General features: G+C 32.6%; 1 protein-coding gene across 3 annotated transcripts in view; it reads left to right on the top strand.

Moving 5' to 3' along the window:
- LOC129949022 (protein spire) overlaps positions 1-18,389 on the top strand; it is a 135,174-nt gene that overhangs the window by 37,544 nt on the left and 79,241 nt on the right. For all 3 annotated transcript variants that reach the window (XM_056060213.1, XM_056060214.1, XM_056060211.1), the window contains exon 2: positions 13,018-13,061. In XM_056060213.1, coding sequence (XP_055916188.1) covers positions 13,018-13,061 — 44 coding nt within the window. The remainder of the gene's footprint in view (positions 1-13,017; positions 13,062-18,389) is intronic.

Raw genomic sequence — 18,389 nt, 5'->3', positions numbered from 1 at the left:
CTAAAACTTTTTTCATTCATCTAATTTGTAAAAATTTAAGAAATGATACTAAAATTGGTAAAAATTTGTTTTCGACTAAAAATCTATTTAACAAAACTAAATTTTTAAACTAAACTATTTCTTTATATGAAAAAATGTTTGGTAATTTTAAAATTTGTCAGAATAATTTAACTAACAACTTTTTTAACCCAAAACGAAAACCTACAAACTTTTAACAAGACAAATCGACAGACGGGATGGGAAGTTATCAGCCCCTTTTTTTATTTTATTTTTAAAAATTTCGTCAAGGGGAGATTACAATGTTTTTGTATTTCATACATTTTTATCAAAAACAGTTTCTGAAACAAAAATTGATTTTGACCGTTTATTAAATGTTTCAAAAATTTGTCTTTGGTCTGGACGCACCTTAAACATTCCTATGTCGTAACAAAAAGAATTAATCAAACAAAACTAAATCCGGGAAACGAACTTATTAATATGAAATTTCAAAAACTCCGAAGTTATGTAATGTTATAAGGATGAAGTTGCCATTCTTTAATTTTAACTTTAAACTTTCTAAAATGTGACGATGCTAAATTCTTCCAAAATTAGATAAATCATATTTTAAACTTTTAGTAAACTAGAATTTTCATAGCTTACAAATTAAAACTCATTCATAACACATGAAGCTATTAATAGATTTTGAACGTGTTTAGGAAAAAGTATGCTAATAAATACTTCAAGAAAAGACAATTGATCTCAATCAATAAAGCCTTTGAACTTGTTATGTTTAATTTGCCATGTATTTTGTTGCTATTAAAATAACGTCATTCAAGAACAGTTTAAATAGCTCTACTTTGCTACAAAAAAACATCTGTGATTTACAAATTTGATTCAATTCGAATTTCATCATCATCAAAATTAATCCGCTGTGTTTACATTGAGTGATATGTTTACTATAATCATTGATGACACTATAGTAAATTAATCAGCAGAGTATTGATGCATAATTTTAATTTTAATTTGTTACGAAAACTATTATAGAATTTGCGTTTCTTGTACAAAGTAAACACGAGTATTATAATATTTCTAGACTTCAACACTAAAAACTATCGATTGAATTTTGAAAAATATTTATAATTCTTGTGCCTAACCACGAAGACAAATTGTATCTCTGTGGTTTTTGCACGATGCGGAACACGGTCCATTAACATATTTTTATACTTCGGAAATCAAACAAAAAAGTTCATGGCTGTGTCGTAGATACTTGTCCATCATTTTATTACCAATTCATTTATTTTCTGAAAAGTTTTATAATTTTCTTTTAAATTTGTGGCAAGTGTGTTTTAAAAATAGAGTGGTCGATAAAAATAAATCGAAGTCGTATTTTGTAACTTTTTTTTGTGCAACTTGAGAGAAGGTCTTAGTTTTTTTAATGTTAAAGAGAGAATCAAAAAATTATACAATTCCACGAGGATACTATCCTAACCACAGAGAATCAGTTTTGGTTGAAATATTTGTCTTTGATACACTTTATAGAACGGATATTGTTTGATTTGGTTCAATTGGAATCAGAATGTGCAAAGTGTTAACCACAAAAATGTAATTGTTTTTGAAGTACTGAACTTTTGCAGCTGATGTATTTTATACAAATGTTTAAATTCCAAATAAGGTAAAGGTGTGTTTACTCAATTCAATTTTAATTAATTAAAAGAATTATCCTTTCATCGATGTCCTAAACAGTTATAGGGTAGTAAACACATCAAATTTTACAAACGTGATTCTTTGAGTTTTTAAATTACAATGGTAAAAAAAATTCAGCATTTTTGGGAAAAAAAACCTTAAAAGAATTTGTTCAAGGTTTTGAATGGCCTGAACAAAAATTTCAAAAAACACATAATGTAATGGTTTGGAGACTGAGGTAATTCACAAAATAGTATTTCAAGCACAAACCACTACCCATGAGAATAAATTTGGGACATTTTTAACGTCCCTAAGATCGAAATCCATCCCTAACAACAGTACTCCCACGCGGGAATGGTTCAGAGTTGTAAGTCACTAGACCCAAGTTCTTAACGGACTGTTGGGCCATCCATTTTTTTTTATTTTAAGATCAAAATCTAATGTTTTAGAGATGTTGGTATGTCGTATTTACACCCGTATATTCGAGACACATTTTTTCCTTAGTCTTATCTCAAGAACCAGGAGAGATATCGACTTTAAATACATAAATTTACGCCTTCTGATAATAACATCAAGATATGTAAAAAAAGACTAACAAATTTCAGTGGGTTAATTTTTAGTAAAGTTAAGTAGCTGTTTGAAAATAAAAGCAAAATTTGGAGAGTCTTACAAACAAATATTTTTCAACTCCAATATTTTATTAACAAAAACGATATTACATCCAACATAATTGTATCCTACAAAAAACACCATTTTTGAAAACTAGAACAAAATTAAGAAGAAGAAGTGAATTGATCGTTTTGCAAAAAAAAAAATTAAAAACTAAAGTTAAAATTGGGTAAAAAATGATTTTCGAATGGAATATCTTGCGAACAAATAACTACATTAACTTCTTACATTTTATTTTATTCAAAATATTGGATTATTTTGTTTAGATAAAAATTAGGAAATATTCTTAAAAATTTGATAACACTGATTTTTAATAATTGTCCAGAAAAATTAGATATTGACTTAGAAAAAATTCCGACAAAGTTGAATTTTGGTGGAAACCTTCCTTCATACGTCGTTTAAACTTCTTTTTTTTTTTAAACGTAGCAAATAGATTTAGGGAGTAAGTACACCTTATGTATTTTGAAAAAAAAAGTTGGAGCCACTTAGTTTTCTGGACAAAAAATATTGAAACACTTTTTTTCGTCAAGTTGAAAGGTAACAAAAGATTAGCAGGTTTTGCATTTAGTGTCAAAAATTTAATAAGGTCAAAATTTGTTTTACTTTGAAAAACATTATTTATTATAAATCCAAGCTTGAAAGTTATATAATCAGAAATAGAATTACCTACAAAATGATATATTAATGGTGTTTGTACGTCCGTCAGTTAGTTCTTAAGCTATAGCGGCCCAAACTTTGTTACTTCGTCAAGATGAGAGAAGGAATGCCTGGAAGAATGTTTTTGTGATATTTGAAACACCTTTGATTTTTTGGAAAGTGCTCATTACCTTGCAGTGCAATGAACAATATTTTAAATAAGCCATATACAGTTGTGGACAAAAATGTAGCACACTTGAAGAATATAAGAAATAAAGTTATTTTACTTATATAAGTTTTATTCTAATCAACTTTTAATTTTGTGTAGTCATTGACAACCATATTAAAAATATAAAACTTTTACTCTAAATAAATAAAGTTGTTTGCGTTTTGAGAAAACTGCATAAGTTTGTAATTCAAACTGGACATAAATTAAGCTGATTTTAGTCCTAATAGATTTTTTAATCCGTTTAGTTGAACAGAAGTGCACTTTTCGAGGTAATCCGGTATTTGTTAATATCAACTTGATAAATAAATCAAAATGTATTTAAATAGTCATGGCAAAAGGACAATGGTGCTCTGAAGATAAACAAAAAATAATTTTGTAGTTGAAAGACAAAGAAAGGACAGTTTTTGACATATCCAAGCTGTTGCAGTGCTCCAGAAAAATGGTTTACAACACACTTCGGCATTTTGAAGAATTTGGAACCATTCAAAACATCGATCAATGTCCACGTAAAAGGAAGACCATACCAAAAGAGGACAAAGTAATTTATCGTTTGTCAGCCAAGGATCCGTTTCAATGAATTCAAAGAAAATTATGATGTCAATATATTATTACAAAGACGGAAACACGCCCGTTAAAATGAAAAATATTTACGTGGTTGTGTTGCCCAGCGAAAGCCACTCGTTTAAAAAACTTGAAAGCCAGATTAGAGTTTGCAAAAACAAATTTGAACAAACTACTACAGTTTTTGGAAAAACGTGCTTTGGATCGACCAATCCAAATTCTGTCGGTTTGGCGTCCACAGAATACGCAACACAATCCTGGATATACTGTTAAAACGGTCAAGCATAGTGGTAGGAATATTATGGTCTGGGCTTCATTTTCCTGCTTCTATAGTAAAAATTGAAACAAAAAAAGACCTAACACGTGTAAAAAAGTATCCTGGTACACCATATGATTCTATTTTCAAAAGAAAATTTACCACTTCTATGGAGATTTATGTATAAAAATAACCCTGAGAACACATCACAATTTGTGAAGAATCGCTTAGAGGTCAATAAAATTAACGTTCTAAAGTGGTCAGCGCAATCACCCGATCTTAACCTGATAGCAAATTTGTGAAATCATGTGTAACATCAAACTAAAAAAAGAAAGCCGAAAAATTTGCAAGAATTATGGCAGTTCATTCAAGATGCATAATATGGCACTCCAAGACAACGATGTGTGGCTTTTGTTGAAAGTTTTCATAGACGAATCAATGCAGTCATAAAAAACAAAGGATTCCCTACCAAATAGTGAATCCTCATTATGATAAGTTGCATACATTAAAAGTTATCCACCTAAAACTTAAAATGTGCTAAGCAAATTGTTACGAAAAACATGAATTGGCAACACCAAAATTGTATATATTCAAATTCAGATGTCGCATCATAAATTTAAAAGACAACATTCCCGCCGAAAGAGAGCAGCTGCACATTTAGTCTGATGAAACAAATTCCGAGAAAATCTAGATACTTTATCTGTAGAAATCGAAAGAACCAGACGAATTTTTGAGTGCTTTGCTGTTTTACTCCATTTAATTTGCAACAATATATTAGAGTCAATAAAATATAAAAGTTTAAGTACTACAAAAAGTCTAGTTTTTTTTTTATAACACAAATGTCCAGATAAAAGGGGCTGTTAAATTCCTGTTAAATTTCTTTTTTACTGGTATATCTATATACATATATGCCACCATATTGCATATAAATAAAATAAACTTGCAGCTTTCAACGAACAAAAACTTTTAAATACAAAATTTTTCATTTCATCAAACAAGTGTGCTAAATTCTTGTCCAGCACTGTATGTATGTGTTATGAATATCGGAAAAAGGTCCAAGTATTAAAATTTAAGTAAGAAGTCAAGATTTTAATCAAACATTACGAGTGTAGAGAACTCCAATAAAATGGGTCCCCCAATTCCGTCCGTCTGTCTATCTTTCTGTCCTCGCCCCAAACCATTGAGTTCAAAATTTTAAATGGTGGTTTTAAATAGATCCTCATTCAATAGATTTTTATTAAATGTGTATTTGTTGCTCCAGAAGGGTACCCCGCATAGAACCGTTTTTTTGCTTTTAAGTTTTCTCAGGAACTAATAAACCGATTTCAATAATATTTTTGCTGCACAAGATCATGTACCGTTTCTATTTATGAACAGAGTGTTTGAAAACAGTTGGAAGTTTGTGCGATCAAATCGTTCACTTTAAAGGCAACAATATTTCAAACAATTCTCGTATATTTTTTTCGTGTTCGTAATCAATGGAGACACTTAAAAAAAAAACATCAATTCTGTACCGTAAACAAGAAAAAAATCATGGTTTGTTTTTAATCTTAAAATTCTGTATAAAATTGTAATTGAACATTAAATATTAATGTCTCTTCGTGCAAAAATAAAAATATGAACTTTTGAACCCATTTATTAAAATTCTACACATCCTGACTCTCTAACCCATAAGTATTTCGAGTTCATTTAAAATTGTCGGCATACATTTCTGAAGTTCAAGTGCCAAATATGTATCCATAAGATCCAACACAATATACAATAATCAACTTCGTTAAACAAATTATTCTGACAGAAAAACACTAAGTTAAATTTATTTATGCGCGACCATTATGTGGTATGGTGAGAAGGCGTCAATTGAAGAACAAGAACGAAAAAAATTCGGAAAAAAGTTCTTCACGACATTAATTGCGCTAATAAATCACCACAAAAGTTCGTTACAAATGACATCAGCCTACGGATATTTTTTATTTATTTAAGTACGCACAAAATTAAAGACAGAGTCCCTCATGAGCTCACGATGTTCTTGGTGTTCAAAATATTGAATGACTTCATTGAATAAAAGAAGTAATATATTTTTAACGAATCTAGATTCAAGAACGATGCAAAACCAAAAAAGTGTGATTTCAACATTTATTTTAGAGCCCTTAGGTTCAAAAGTTTATTCGAAACAGATCAAAAGAAACTAATTGTTTCAATTAACGTTTTGTTTTTCTCTATCGGCGGCGATAGCTAACGAGATAATTTCAAGTATACTACGGAGTATATGGGAATTTCTCTTTAATTCAAAACCGAATCCGCACAACTATCTTCATTGAGTAATCGTTTGTAGGTATAATTGGCCCCACGCTCTCGAATCTTTTTCCCATAAGATAAATATGAACGAAAACGCAACGAACTTTTGGTGTCATTATTTATCTAATTTAATGAATAAGTGTAATTATTATTAAAGATACTACAATTTATTACTGTAGCTGTAGGTATATATGCAATTATCAGCTAATAAGAAAAAGTTTAACAATATGGAGACTTAAGGTCGACGAAAAAACGTCAGTCATTAATATAATTATTATTATAGCCTCAATTTAAATCGAATAAAATAATTGTTATTATTAAGGAATTATTATTTCACAAATTTTCAAAAGACGGATATTTTTGTATTTGAAATATATGATAACTATATTTTTTTATTATCGACACACTTTACTATCTTTTACTATATTGACCACTTGAAGAGCCTTTTGTGAAGTGAAGAGCTTTTCGGTTACGTCTTAAAATATGGTTGGTCTTGAAATCCCCGTCTATAGAAGGTACTTGTATATTGCATGAAGGTCGACGTGATATTTACCATGTTGTAAGTTTTGTGTGTTTTGATAGATATTGTTCGTCTACCTAATAGTTAAAAATGTAACCTCAAATTAAAAAAAAGCCACAGTTAATTGTTATGATTAGGAAAATAAATACACTTTGGTTTCAGTGTAAATATTAACAAATGTTTAACAATTGTTTTGATTATAAAAGAGTGTTGTGTCCACTCAAAAACAATGGATGAATCAATCTTACAAAACAATGTCCAAAAGGAATACAGTAGTTGTAATGACATGCACTTTTTATAGGTTTTTGTTTGTTAAATGTAAAGAAACAAATTAAGTTTTCTTTTTAATTATATGATGTCATTTGAGTATTATGCACTTAAAAGTTGTTTAATTATATTTTCAAACACATAGTGCTCATTAACAATGCTTACATTTATTTTGAAAGAAGTCTCAAAGCTTTGAATATTCGCAAATGCATTATGAAGGCTTACAATGACCAAAATTTGGCTCCAGTCTAGTTTACTCAAAATCTAATTGGAAACATTCTGAAAACTATACTATACAGTGTACAGAAATAGTTTTACATATGTTTTAGAATTTTGGAAATTGGATGGAAAACTGCATTTGTCCAGCTCATCCCAAAAAAGGCCAATCTTCCTTCCTTTAATTACCGACCGATTGCACTTACGTCCCTTCTTTCCAAGGTCATGGAAACACTGATTAATTATCAGCTCAAGAAATATCTTGAAGATCGAAAGCTTTTTAATGAGCGGCAGTACGGCTTTCGAAGCAATAGGTCTACTGGTGATATCATGGTTCGTCTCACAGTGAACAGTGAAGCAAATGTTTACATCGCTTTGAAGAAAGTAAGATTATTATTATAACTTCATATTTCAGAAGCATTTGATAGGGTTTGGCATCAGGCTATCTTATCGAAAATGCATGCTTTCGGTTTCATGAATCCCTGCTTGATTGGATTAGTAGTAGTAGTAGAGGAAGTAGTATTGGATGAATTCAAGTCTGAAAACCATAAAATAAATGCTGGTGTGCCCCAGGGCTCTGTTCTATCTCCAACACTCTTTCTCACTTTTATTAATGATCCTCTGTCCGCAACATCTAATCCAATACATTTTTTCGCTGACGATAGTACTCTTAGCTTTTTTATATTCGTTTTCAGACTCTTCTTCTTCGGATGTGGAACTGCAACGGCAAAATATGATAAGCGCATTAAATTGAGACCTAAACAGCATTGTTCAATGAGGATTAAAAAACCGCGTGGAATTTAATGCTTCGAAAACGCAATGCCGTCTTGTTTCGTTTAAGCGAAATATAACCCCATTGCCATTAGACTGAACACCTCACTATTCTCGGTATGTGTGTCACCAACCTACTGCAACTTACTTAAATCTCTTGGATAGTATTGGACGCAGATCATCTAAATTGATAGATGATAATATCATCATAAGTTCATTTACTTCGCTTGAATATCGTTGTAGGGTCTCTTGTCTGAGCCATTTTTACCGTTATTTTAACGGCTTAAGCTCTAGTGAAATAGCCAGTTGCATTCCTCCCCTTAAACAGTTCAACCGTAATGCTCGCGCTTCTAGGAATGCTCATCAGTATACCCTCGAGCCCAACTTCGGCCGTACTGTGAAATACAGAGATTCGTTCTTTAGCCGTACTACGCGAATGTAGAATGCCTTACCACACTCTGTCTTTTCTAGTCATTCAGGAATTCAAAACCAATGTGCACCGACATCTCATAAGTCTAATAAAATTTATATATCGAAGACACACTCAAATTCTAGACGTCTTGAAAATTCTAAAAATTATATAGTAGCATTCGAGAAAATTGAACGCTGTAAAAGTTAAAATAACTAACGAACGTTTATAAATGCTTAAATTTTAAATGTTGGGTACATTCTCTACGATGGTATAATTTTGACACTAGTGTGGTAAATATACTGGGTTGAGATTTGACTTTCTTAAGATGGAGGAACTAATTTATTTGTGGTTTCAAATCAAAAAAACACAAAAAATATATTTTTGACAAATTTTCTTCATAAAAACAATTACTTTACTTTTGATAAAACTTTAAATTTAACTGAGTTTCAATAAACGTGAAAATTTAAAAGTGTTCATTAACTTTAATAAAGAGTTAGGTAAATTATATTTGGATCAAATTTAACTAAGTTTGAAGAAAAAGCCTCCTTAAAAAAAATATGATATGAAATAATTTCTATTTTTATCTTAAATTTTTTGAAAGCTGTAAAAACTGTAAAAACGAAAAATGACTTGAGACTAGTGTTTCAAAGAATAAAAAGAATGTGCAGTTTAAGATTAAAACGCTTTATTTAAAATTTGATGTCTATATTTAAGTGCTGTTTTTCAATATGCACATAACTTTGTGACATCCATTTCCTGTAAAAGGCTTGTGATATCAGAATTTGAAAGACAGTCTCTGCCTAGAATAAGTCTTCTTATTTCTCTCAATATCGCCCATCGTCCAACAAAATGAAAAACATCCTCGCGTCGCGCTCCTTCAGGTTGCATAAAATTAAAATGGGTAAGTCCTCACGGTTTTTAGTTTAGATTAAAGAGTTCTCCTCTTAGCCAGAACATGAACGAAATTTGTTCGATAGTATATTTGTCGTGGAAGTAGTTTCTTTCCTTGAGATCGTAGTCTAGTCTACTGTAAATCATACCAGTGCAATGAGCTTTTGGCTTGCTCCGTGTATTGTGTTCTTGAGGCTTCATCCAGATGCGCTATTAAGCGATATAAAGTTGGTTTCCAAGAGGCAAGGTTACTGTAGTTTAGGTCGACATCCACCTGTTCGGCTAGTTCTATCTAGTCTTGAAACCATCCAATTCGGGATTGGATTGCTTGAAGAACTATTTTCTTTCTGAGACGATAATTTGGCACATCCAGAGCTTTAAGGATGTAATCAACCTGCAGCTTAAGTGTTTTTATAAATAAAGGCGATAAACCGCTTCGAAGACCCTGTATTTACTGGTGTGCGTAATTTCTTTCTATTTGTATTCTTTCACCAACTCTACTCTTTCCCCATTATACCACCGCCATTCTTAAAAACCATCACCTTGGATTTATTTAAATTTACAACTAGGTTCCACCTTTTACAATATTCAGCAAGCTTATTTATCATTAGCTGAAGGGATTGTGGAGTATAAGCGAGTAGAACAATGTCGTCAGCGGAAAGAAGAGCTTTAATGTTAGCGCCTGCGTACTCAATTCCTGCTGGTAATGCTTCGATTGTATCATCAATGAAGAGGGCAAACAAGCTTGGACTGAGTGCACAGCCCTGTCCAATTCCTGATTTCGTTTGGTACCATTCTGATAAATATTGGCCATTCCACACTGATGCTTTGGTAGTCTTATATAAATTTTGCAATACTGTACCGAACTTAAGCGACATTCCTATCTGGAAAAGCTTGTAAAACAGGGAATTGTGATTCACTGTTTGGAGAGAAGCTTTGAAATCAACGAAAAATGCAAATAGTTTCTTATTTCTCGATAGAAACGAGTCAGCAATTAAGCGGAGCACAAAAATATGATCAACGGTGAAGTATCGCGATTTGAAGCCAGCTTGGATCCATTCATTTAAACGACTGAGCAGAATCGATATAAATATCTTATATGACGAGTTCAAAACCGAGATTCCTCTGTAGTTTTCAGGAACTTCAATGCTTCCCTTCTTGTGGATTGAGAAAATCAAGGCATGGTTTAACTGATTTGGGATGGTGCCTTCCTCAAAGATTTGGTTGAATACTGCTGTTAGAGATACAACAAAAGTATCTGTACCATATCTGTAGAACTCTGCGGGTATACCATAAGAGCCCGCAGCTTTAAGATCCTTTTGGTTTTTTCTCGATATAGACAGTTCTTCCTTTGAAATTATATTGGAAAATATTATTTTTGAAGCCAGTTGTGGCATACTGATTGCTTGAAATATGTTTGCAGTCTATTTGAATTAAGATACGAGCTAGTAGTAAATTTTGTTCCATTAAGTTTTTGGACCAGGTTTCAAAACTTAGACGACTTGTTACACTTTGGAAGCTGATGTGCTTGGGCTTGCGAATAGTCATTTTTCTGCATGCATTCCTTGTCAAACCAGGATTTTCTATATTCAGTTTTACTTTGACTGTTATTCGGTATATGGTATGCTCCTTCAAAGCTTTTTTCAATTTTGTTCAGACTTGCGTCGTATTGCTCCATCATCAGAAGTGCACCTAAACGTGTTCAATAGTTGCGTGCAGATTCCAGCGATTTGACCAGCGATTTGGGAATCAGTTGCATTTGTAAATTTGTTTCATTTTTTTCTTCCCCGTTAGTAAAAGATATACAAAAAGGCCTGAATTCTTGTATTTAATACGATTTGGAGGATTTGTTGTTCAAATTGTTCTTCCGAACTACTGTTCACAATTTCTTTTCGAATTTTTGAAAGTTGAAATGCGATTATGAAAATCAGTTAAGCTTCTACCATAAACCTCCTCAAAAAAAATTAAATGATATTGAAAATCGTAAGAACTTAATTACTCATAAGAACTTAGAAGCAAAAGTAGTCATAGAATCATAAAAGTGTGTATTTTAAGGAAAATTCGATCAACATTTTTAGAAAACTTGAGATTAGTCTTACAACTCTTACTTAATTAAAGGAACTAAGGGGACCTACAGTTTTTATGCCAAATCGAAACATTTAATTTGAGAAAGCACTTTTCATGACAAAAATTACTCTTAGAGGATTTGTTTATTACTTGCAAGAGGCAGTACGTGTAAAAAAAATGTGTGGTGGTACACAGAGGAATTTAACCCAAGACCTTTGGCATAACAGTCCTACGAACCACCTTTTTAAAGCTGAGAATAAAATATGTTACTTTTATAGGGACGACAATCTCTTGAAATAGGGGAATTATTCCAATTATAAAATTTCTTAAAATTAATAAACTTATTTCGGAATAAATCATTTGTTTTTATAATCTACCGAATATCCCAACATTTCAAAGTTTTTTCATTTCGGTACACAATTTGCTAAGCTATGCCTTTTTTGGAACTCTTACGCTTTCTGTCAACGTTTCCTTTCACCGTGTAGGGGTCTACCTAAATCAAAAATATGCCTGCGTAACTTTATCAAAACTCCCTCCTATTTCCGTGTGTTATATTAATTTATTACTCTCCACTTTTAGGAACGCTGGAAATTATATCAATTTTGCCAGATTTTATACCCAAACATCTCTGATTGCATGCCTACTGGTTGTCAACATTTTAAATATATTGTAGTCAGTCATTAAAATGATCGTAGGTTGTTTCTATTTTTTCGAATATCGCCACCGAACATAATAAGCTTATTCAATTTTCATTTCACTTGTCTTGAAGCATTATGTATGAGAATACAGTATACGACTTGACTATAATAGCTGCGGCATGTGGTATTTGGTATCTGGTATGTGGCATGCAGCATAACGTTGCGTTGTGGCCGGCCTATCTGTGGGAGAGCTTACCAAAAGTTGACCCAAAAAACCACATCGTTGAACGTAGCGTCGTCGTCGTCGGTGTGTTGTTTCTACGTCGTCGTAAGTCGTCGTCAATGGCGGTCAGCCAGCGCTGCGGCCAGCAACCAAAACGGTTGGTAGAGGCGCTATATTCACAAATCAATTGCCCCGAATCTATGCCAAACTAGTTCCACCGGAGATAAATTATTTTACATAACCCTGCTTAAAAATAATTCAAGTTGCAGGTAGGCTACCTATACCTACATACATAAATCCACTTGGGAATGACTTACCTTCTGCTGTTGCTGGTGCTGGAGCTGCTGCTGTTGCAGACAACATTCCTCAAACTGCACACTTTTTTTTAACTTTTGTCATGTGGCGACACCACCGTTTTTCTTGTCCTATTTTAATTTGCATTTTTAAGTGACACTTTACAGATCGTAAAATTCCTAATCTTTTATGGTTCTTTTGAAAAAGTGGTTAATTTTGGTTCAAAGGGTATTCTCTTGAATACGAGTTCGGAAACGGTATATCGTCGTCGTATCTACCTGTGTTCCTGTTTGGATGTTTTATTTTGTTAAGGTGGTTGCAAATTTTTAACGACTTTAATAGTCAATTATATATTTAAATAAATTTCAGGTTACTAACCACTTGTTGTTTTTTTTTTTGTATCTTTGCAGATGGCGAACATAACGACTCCACAACCATAGCATCCCATAAAAAGGTAAGTTTCTAAGTCCATTTAGTTGGTATGTACCTAGTTAGCAGCATTAAGCTGATCTTACCATTTAGTAGTAAGCCCATATGGAGTCTTATTTACCTATATTGAAGCCGACTGATGTTGTTAAAGGGGGGGGAGGAAAAAAAGCCAATTATCAGATTCACTTACTATGACCACTGCTGTCCCAATGGGCAAGGTCGGATACTGGATAGGCTTTTTTTGGGTGTACTCTACTCACATGAGGAACCTTTGCTTTGGGTCATTAAATTTTGTGTTACGCTAATAAACACGAACAACTTAGACTTGGTTTTGGATTCGGTTGGGGTTCCATAGAGTTCGATACTTACCCATTACGTTACGTGAGTTGTAAATGCGTGTTAATTCCATTAAATCGTTTAAAAGTGTTTTTTATTTTTTTGTTTTTTGTTTTTGGGTAAGGGATTTATTGTTTTTGGTTTAGGAATGGCACACCCTTAAATTCTGAAAGTTATGGTCACATTTGGGTCGATGTTAGTTGCTTTTTAATTCATTAAGTTTTAGCCTAGTACTCAATTGAACAATTTTAATTTCTACAACCTGTCAAAATAAAGTAAAGTCTCTTGAATGTTTGTTTGGTAGCTTGAACTTTAAAGTCAAACGTCAAAATGTAGCTCGTAAACTGCTTTATGCTTGAAAAGAAAAAATTATTTCGGGAAAAATATTATATGAGAAGACAAATTTTCCCGGCCTTCATCTTAGGCCTAAAGCTTTGGTTCTTGTGATGATATCCAAATGCTTAGGACCTAGTAAAAATAGATAAGTATCATAACCTTAATACAATAACTTTAATAGCTAGCTGTAGCGACGAATAAAAAATTGATCCCTCTAGAATAGGCTCATAAAAGAGTGCAATCTTTTGTGAATGCAATCGTCGTTAATCTTAATTGAACCTTAACTTAGGTCTTCTCTTAATAAATAACCATTAAGACTGGAACTTGACTGGAAAAAATAAAATAATTGAATGCATTGAAGATTCCATGTACTTATTTGAAGACCGCAAACGAATTAAGGGAATGCAATGAATTCAAACACTTAAATCGGAGGCAAGTAGTCCCAATAATGGCAATTTATCAATTAAGTGCTTGAAGGAGTGTTGTCGAATTGTTGGGGAATGCAAAATTTTAAATCCAAGTCTCAAAGTCAATTCTATGAATACCCTCTTTATATAAGAATCGTTAATGGCTGAATCACAAACACGCTTCAACTTCGGCTTCGTCTGCGTTACGGTGGGCCTGCTTCGAAGTTGCTTTGAATGACATTTCTATTATTTCATCCTTCTAAAAAGCAAATGTTTTGTTTGTTGACATTTTTTTACAGCTGTTGAGCTGATATAAGAGAGATAATTGAACTAGAGCTTCCATTTGGAGTCACATTACGTTACATTACCTTCTTTTCCTTACGATTGTCAAACGAAACGTGAGGTCGAAGCTCTATTGTGATAGCATGCATTGAATTGCTATGGCCAAACTCGTAAACGTCAGGTAAAGCCGAAGCTGAAGCGTGTTTGTGATTCAGCCATAAAAGTTGGATTCACAAAAGATTGTACTCTTTTACAAGCCTGTTATAGAAAAAAAAAACATATTCAAATATTAATCATGCACTTACCCTTCCAGAATTCTTTTGGTTCTTGTAAAAAACTTGACAGGTTCATATTTACCCATAACGGGAGCAAGCTCTTTCATTTACCAAATATTTAAATAAAGACAGATTTTTGAATAAATTAAGAAAGAAAAATACAATAAAATACAATTTAGTAGAAATTCAGGGTAGGTCTAAAACACTACGTAAAGTTTGCGTAGCTGTGGAATGTGGCATGCGAAAGACCAACTTTTTTTAACGACTTCGTTTTTTTCAAATTACGCAAGTATTTTGATCGTTTACTAAACCGTTTTTGAAGCGATAATGACGAACGACGCGACGTTAAAAAGTCAAAAGAGCAGAAATATTGTGTCCAAAAAGAACACTTAATTTGATAAAAAAATTGTGCAGGTATGCTTTCAACAATAAGGCCGCTATTAACTACTCAAGTTCGAAAGTCCTAAGTTTAACACATTTTAAGTTTATTTGTTTGAAATTGATCAACGAACTACAACACAAATTATTATTTGTATTTATTCTCACTCAGTTGACAGTTGATAGGAATTAACTAAACCAAAATTATTTTTCTGCCAGAAGGGTTGATCTGCCAGAACTAAAAATGTTCTATCAAGTGCCTCCTTATTGGACTTGCAACCTACTAAACAGTCTGTAGTGTTACATAAAAGAGCTTTAAGGCCCAACTCTAATAGACTTAACCGCTTAACCAACGAACGAACGCTTAACGAACGAACCAATACGCAGCCTTATATGTCACTAACCATAATAGACGTTCTGCTCAGTTTCGTTAAATTTCGTGCAATTACGCAAGAGCCATTTGAATGGCTCGAGCTTAAGCAAATGTCAAATTTGCTTAAGTTACTTGAATCCGTTATGGTTACTTTTTGTTTTGATGATAACTTCTGATAACTTTTCGTTCGGTTTTGACATTAGCTTACTTTCGGTTAAGTCTTGTTATAGTTGGGCCATTAGCTTCCTATTTTGACGAATACTAAACAAACCTTTAAGTTCTTAATTCAATAACAATTGTAAATTAAAGGATGAACATTCAGTGAAGCATCATAAAATGATGTAAGTGTCTCGCCCTACCTATTTTAACTGACAAAAAAAGCAATTAGTAGATTTTTAATTCTAATAAAATATTATGAAAAACTACACAAAATGACTAATTTCGAAATACACATCATAGAGAAAATCATTAAACAATTAAAAAACCTTTGAGTAAGTTAGATCTGTTAGTACGCTGACATAATCTGCAATCGAGCTGTCATCTTAAAATTTTAAACGTCAATTTCTGACAATACCGATTCTACACACGATGTTAGAACATTTGGAAATTTTGTTCTCATTGAAAAATTGTCTGTACCAAGTCAAAAAGGTGATCTTGCTAGTTTTAAACAATATTAATACATCTCTTAAAATTAAGTTAAATAACAATCACAAAAATTCTTTAACTTTCCAAGTTTCGACATTTTAAATAAATAGGTCCGTTCCGCAATTCTGGATTTCTTTATTTTTGTTTTTAATAAACTGTCAAAAAGTAGGACTGTCCAATTACACTATTTTTAACAAATAAGAATTAGTATTTTACTTGTTAGCAAAAAATTAGAATAACTTAATGACTAAGTCTTGAAAGAAAAATAGCTAATTAATTGAATGCTGAGCCCTTAACAATAGTATGTTTGTTATATTTTGCACCGGTGCCTTGAGATTAAGGGCCAATTGTTCAATAGCCGAAGTTAAACATCAATCTGTATTCTTAAAATAAAGCTTTGTTCTAAGATAGGTTAAACATGTTTTGTTTGACGGTTGAAAAATTGGTTCGGAATTTATTAAATTTCACCAATTTCGAAAATATTTCACTAATCGAAACAGCTCCATGAATAAAGACTTACTACAACAAAACCATGTCAATGCTTATCTCTTTTTTTACAATTCCGTAGGTATATAATTTCCCACGAAATTTCAACCACAAATTCGTACATATTTAAGCTTTCATTTCTTATTGAAATGCCACTAAATTATGCGAAATCATTTCGAGCCAATTATATCTTTTGTTCATATGTAAGGTAAAATCATCAACAACATTATTGTTCGAGCAAAAATATATAAATTTACTAACAACTTTGCTCCCTCGTATATTCATCATTGATGGAGCTTTAAGGCCCTAGGCTAAGTAATTGATTTCAAACTGCTCTTTAACTGCCTTCATTTGGCACCTGCACAAGTCTCACATGCGATAGATTAAGGCTCTGTTCACATCTATCCCCGTCTCTCTTTCTGACTTTTTCTAAAGTTTGTTAATCTTTCTAATTTCTCATATGACATCGTAAATTGTTCCATTATACAAAAAAGAACACTGACTAAAGAACACGACATAAGAAACTTGTGTCACCACTCAATCCCGGATTAAATGTCACCCGTCTGGCTAAGCGTTCGTTGAACAAAAAGCCAGCAGCGACATCATGATACAGCGTAAGAAAAAAGAAGTATCTCAGAATCTTAATTGGGTAATTGGCCCAAGAATATCTCTGCACATACCTTTAACGTACGCCAGATATGTTGCCGTCGACGATGTCGACGTCGATTGTCGCCGCCGGATCCACTCTCTTCCCAGTCGTCGTGATACCTTGGAGGAACGGTTAACCAATTCATTCATTCATTTTCAAACGCAAAGTTGAACCCAGAAATATAAGAGAGAAAGACTCAGACTTCTCGTGGAGCCAGCCACGAGTTGAGGAACAACTTTGGTCTTGGTTTTGTATTTTTTTTCGTTTGTTTTTCTGCTGCTGCTGCCTGTGATGGGACAACTTTCTTGGTGGCGCGAGATCGTCACTCGCCAAATAGAAATGAAAGAATCACACTTGTCCCAAGCAAGAAGAAATTTAACAACCAGTTTTATCGTCTTGGGTCTTGATGGGTGGAACGTGTAACTCTGTTGGTGGTGCTGGCGGAGTGGGTTAGAGATAAAAGTTCAGGTGCATATATGTTCCTACATATGTATATACTCAGAGGGACTATCAATTTGCATTAGCGGACTTTGGCACACTTGGATAATGGAGACCACTCTATAATTTTGCAACTGGACGGCTTTTATACAGTTGGCATTGAAAGTACAGAACTAATAATACTTTTAAATGTACCCATAAGTTTTGTAAATTGAAATTACGTTTTAATTTGACAGCTGTCACATTGTAAACTACTGTCACTTTGAAAGATCTGTCACGTCTATAGAGAAATGCAAAAATCTCGAGAATCAAAACGAATATCAACAAAATGTCAATCAACTATCACATTAGACAGTTATATTTTTTAATACGCTGCCTACATTTGACTCTTATGAGTTGACTCATTCTGACGTATCATCATTATTTCAAAAGAAAGATGGAAAAGATAAGGAGACAGATTAAGAAAAGCTCAATGTAAAATATTCTTGTGAGTAGAGTTTTAACAATATTTTAATGGAGTGCTGCCAACTGACAGTTGAAATCTCCCCAAACGTCACAGCTGTCATTTTTGAGACTTCATTTATTTCTAATTTTATGGAGTTAGACGATTTAATTATTTAGGAACTTTGATAAAAATTATTAAACTTCAACATTAATGCTTATTTCATACCCTTTCCTTTTGAGGACTTGAATATTAAAATTATAAACTAACTTTCCACACCACTGTTAACTGCAGCAGTGGCATGAA

This window comes from Eupeodes corollae, chromosome 3 (genome assembly GCF_945859685.1).
Source record: "Eupeodes corollae chromosome 3, idEupCoro1.1, whole genome shotgun sequence".
Lineage (NCBI taxonomy): Eukaryota > Metazoa > Arthropoda > Insecta > Diptera > Syrphidae > Eupeodes > Eupeodes corollae.
This window is presented reverse-complemented; position numbering and strand designations above follow the sequence as displayed.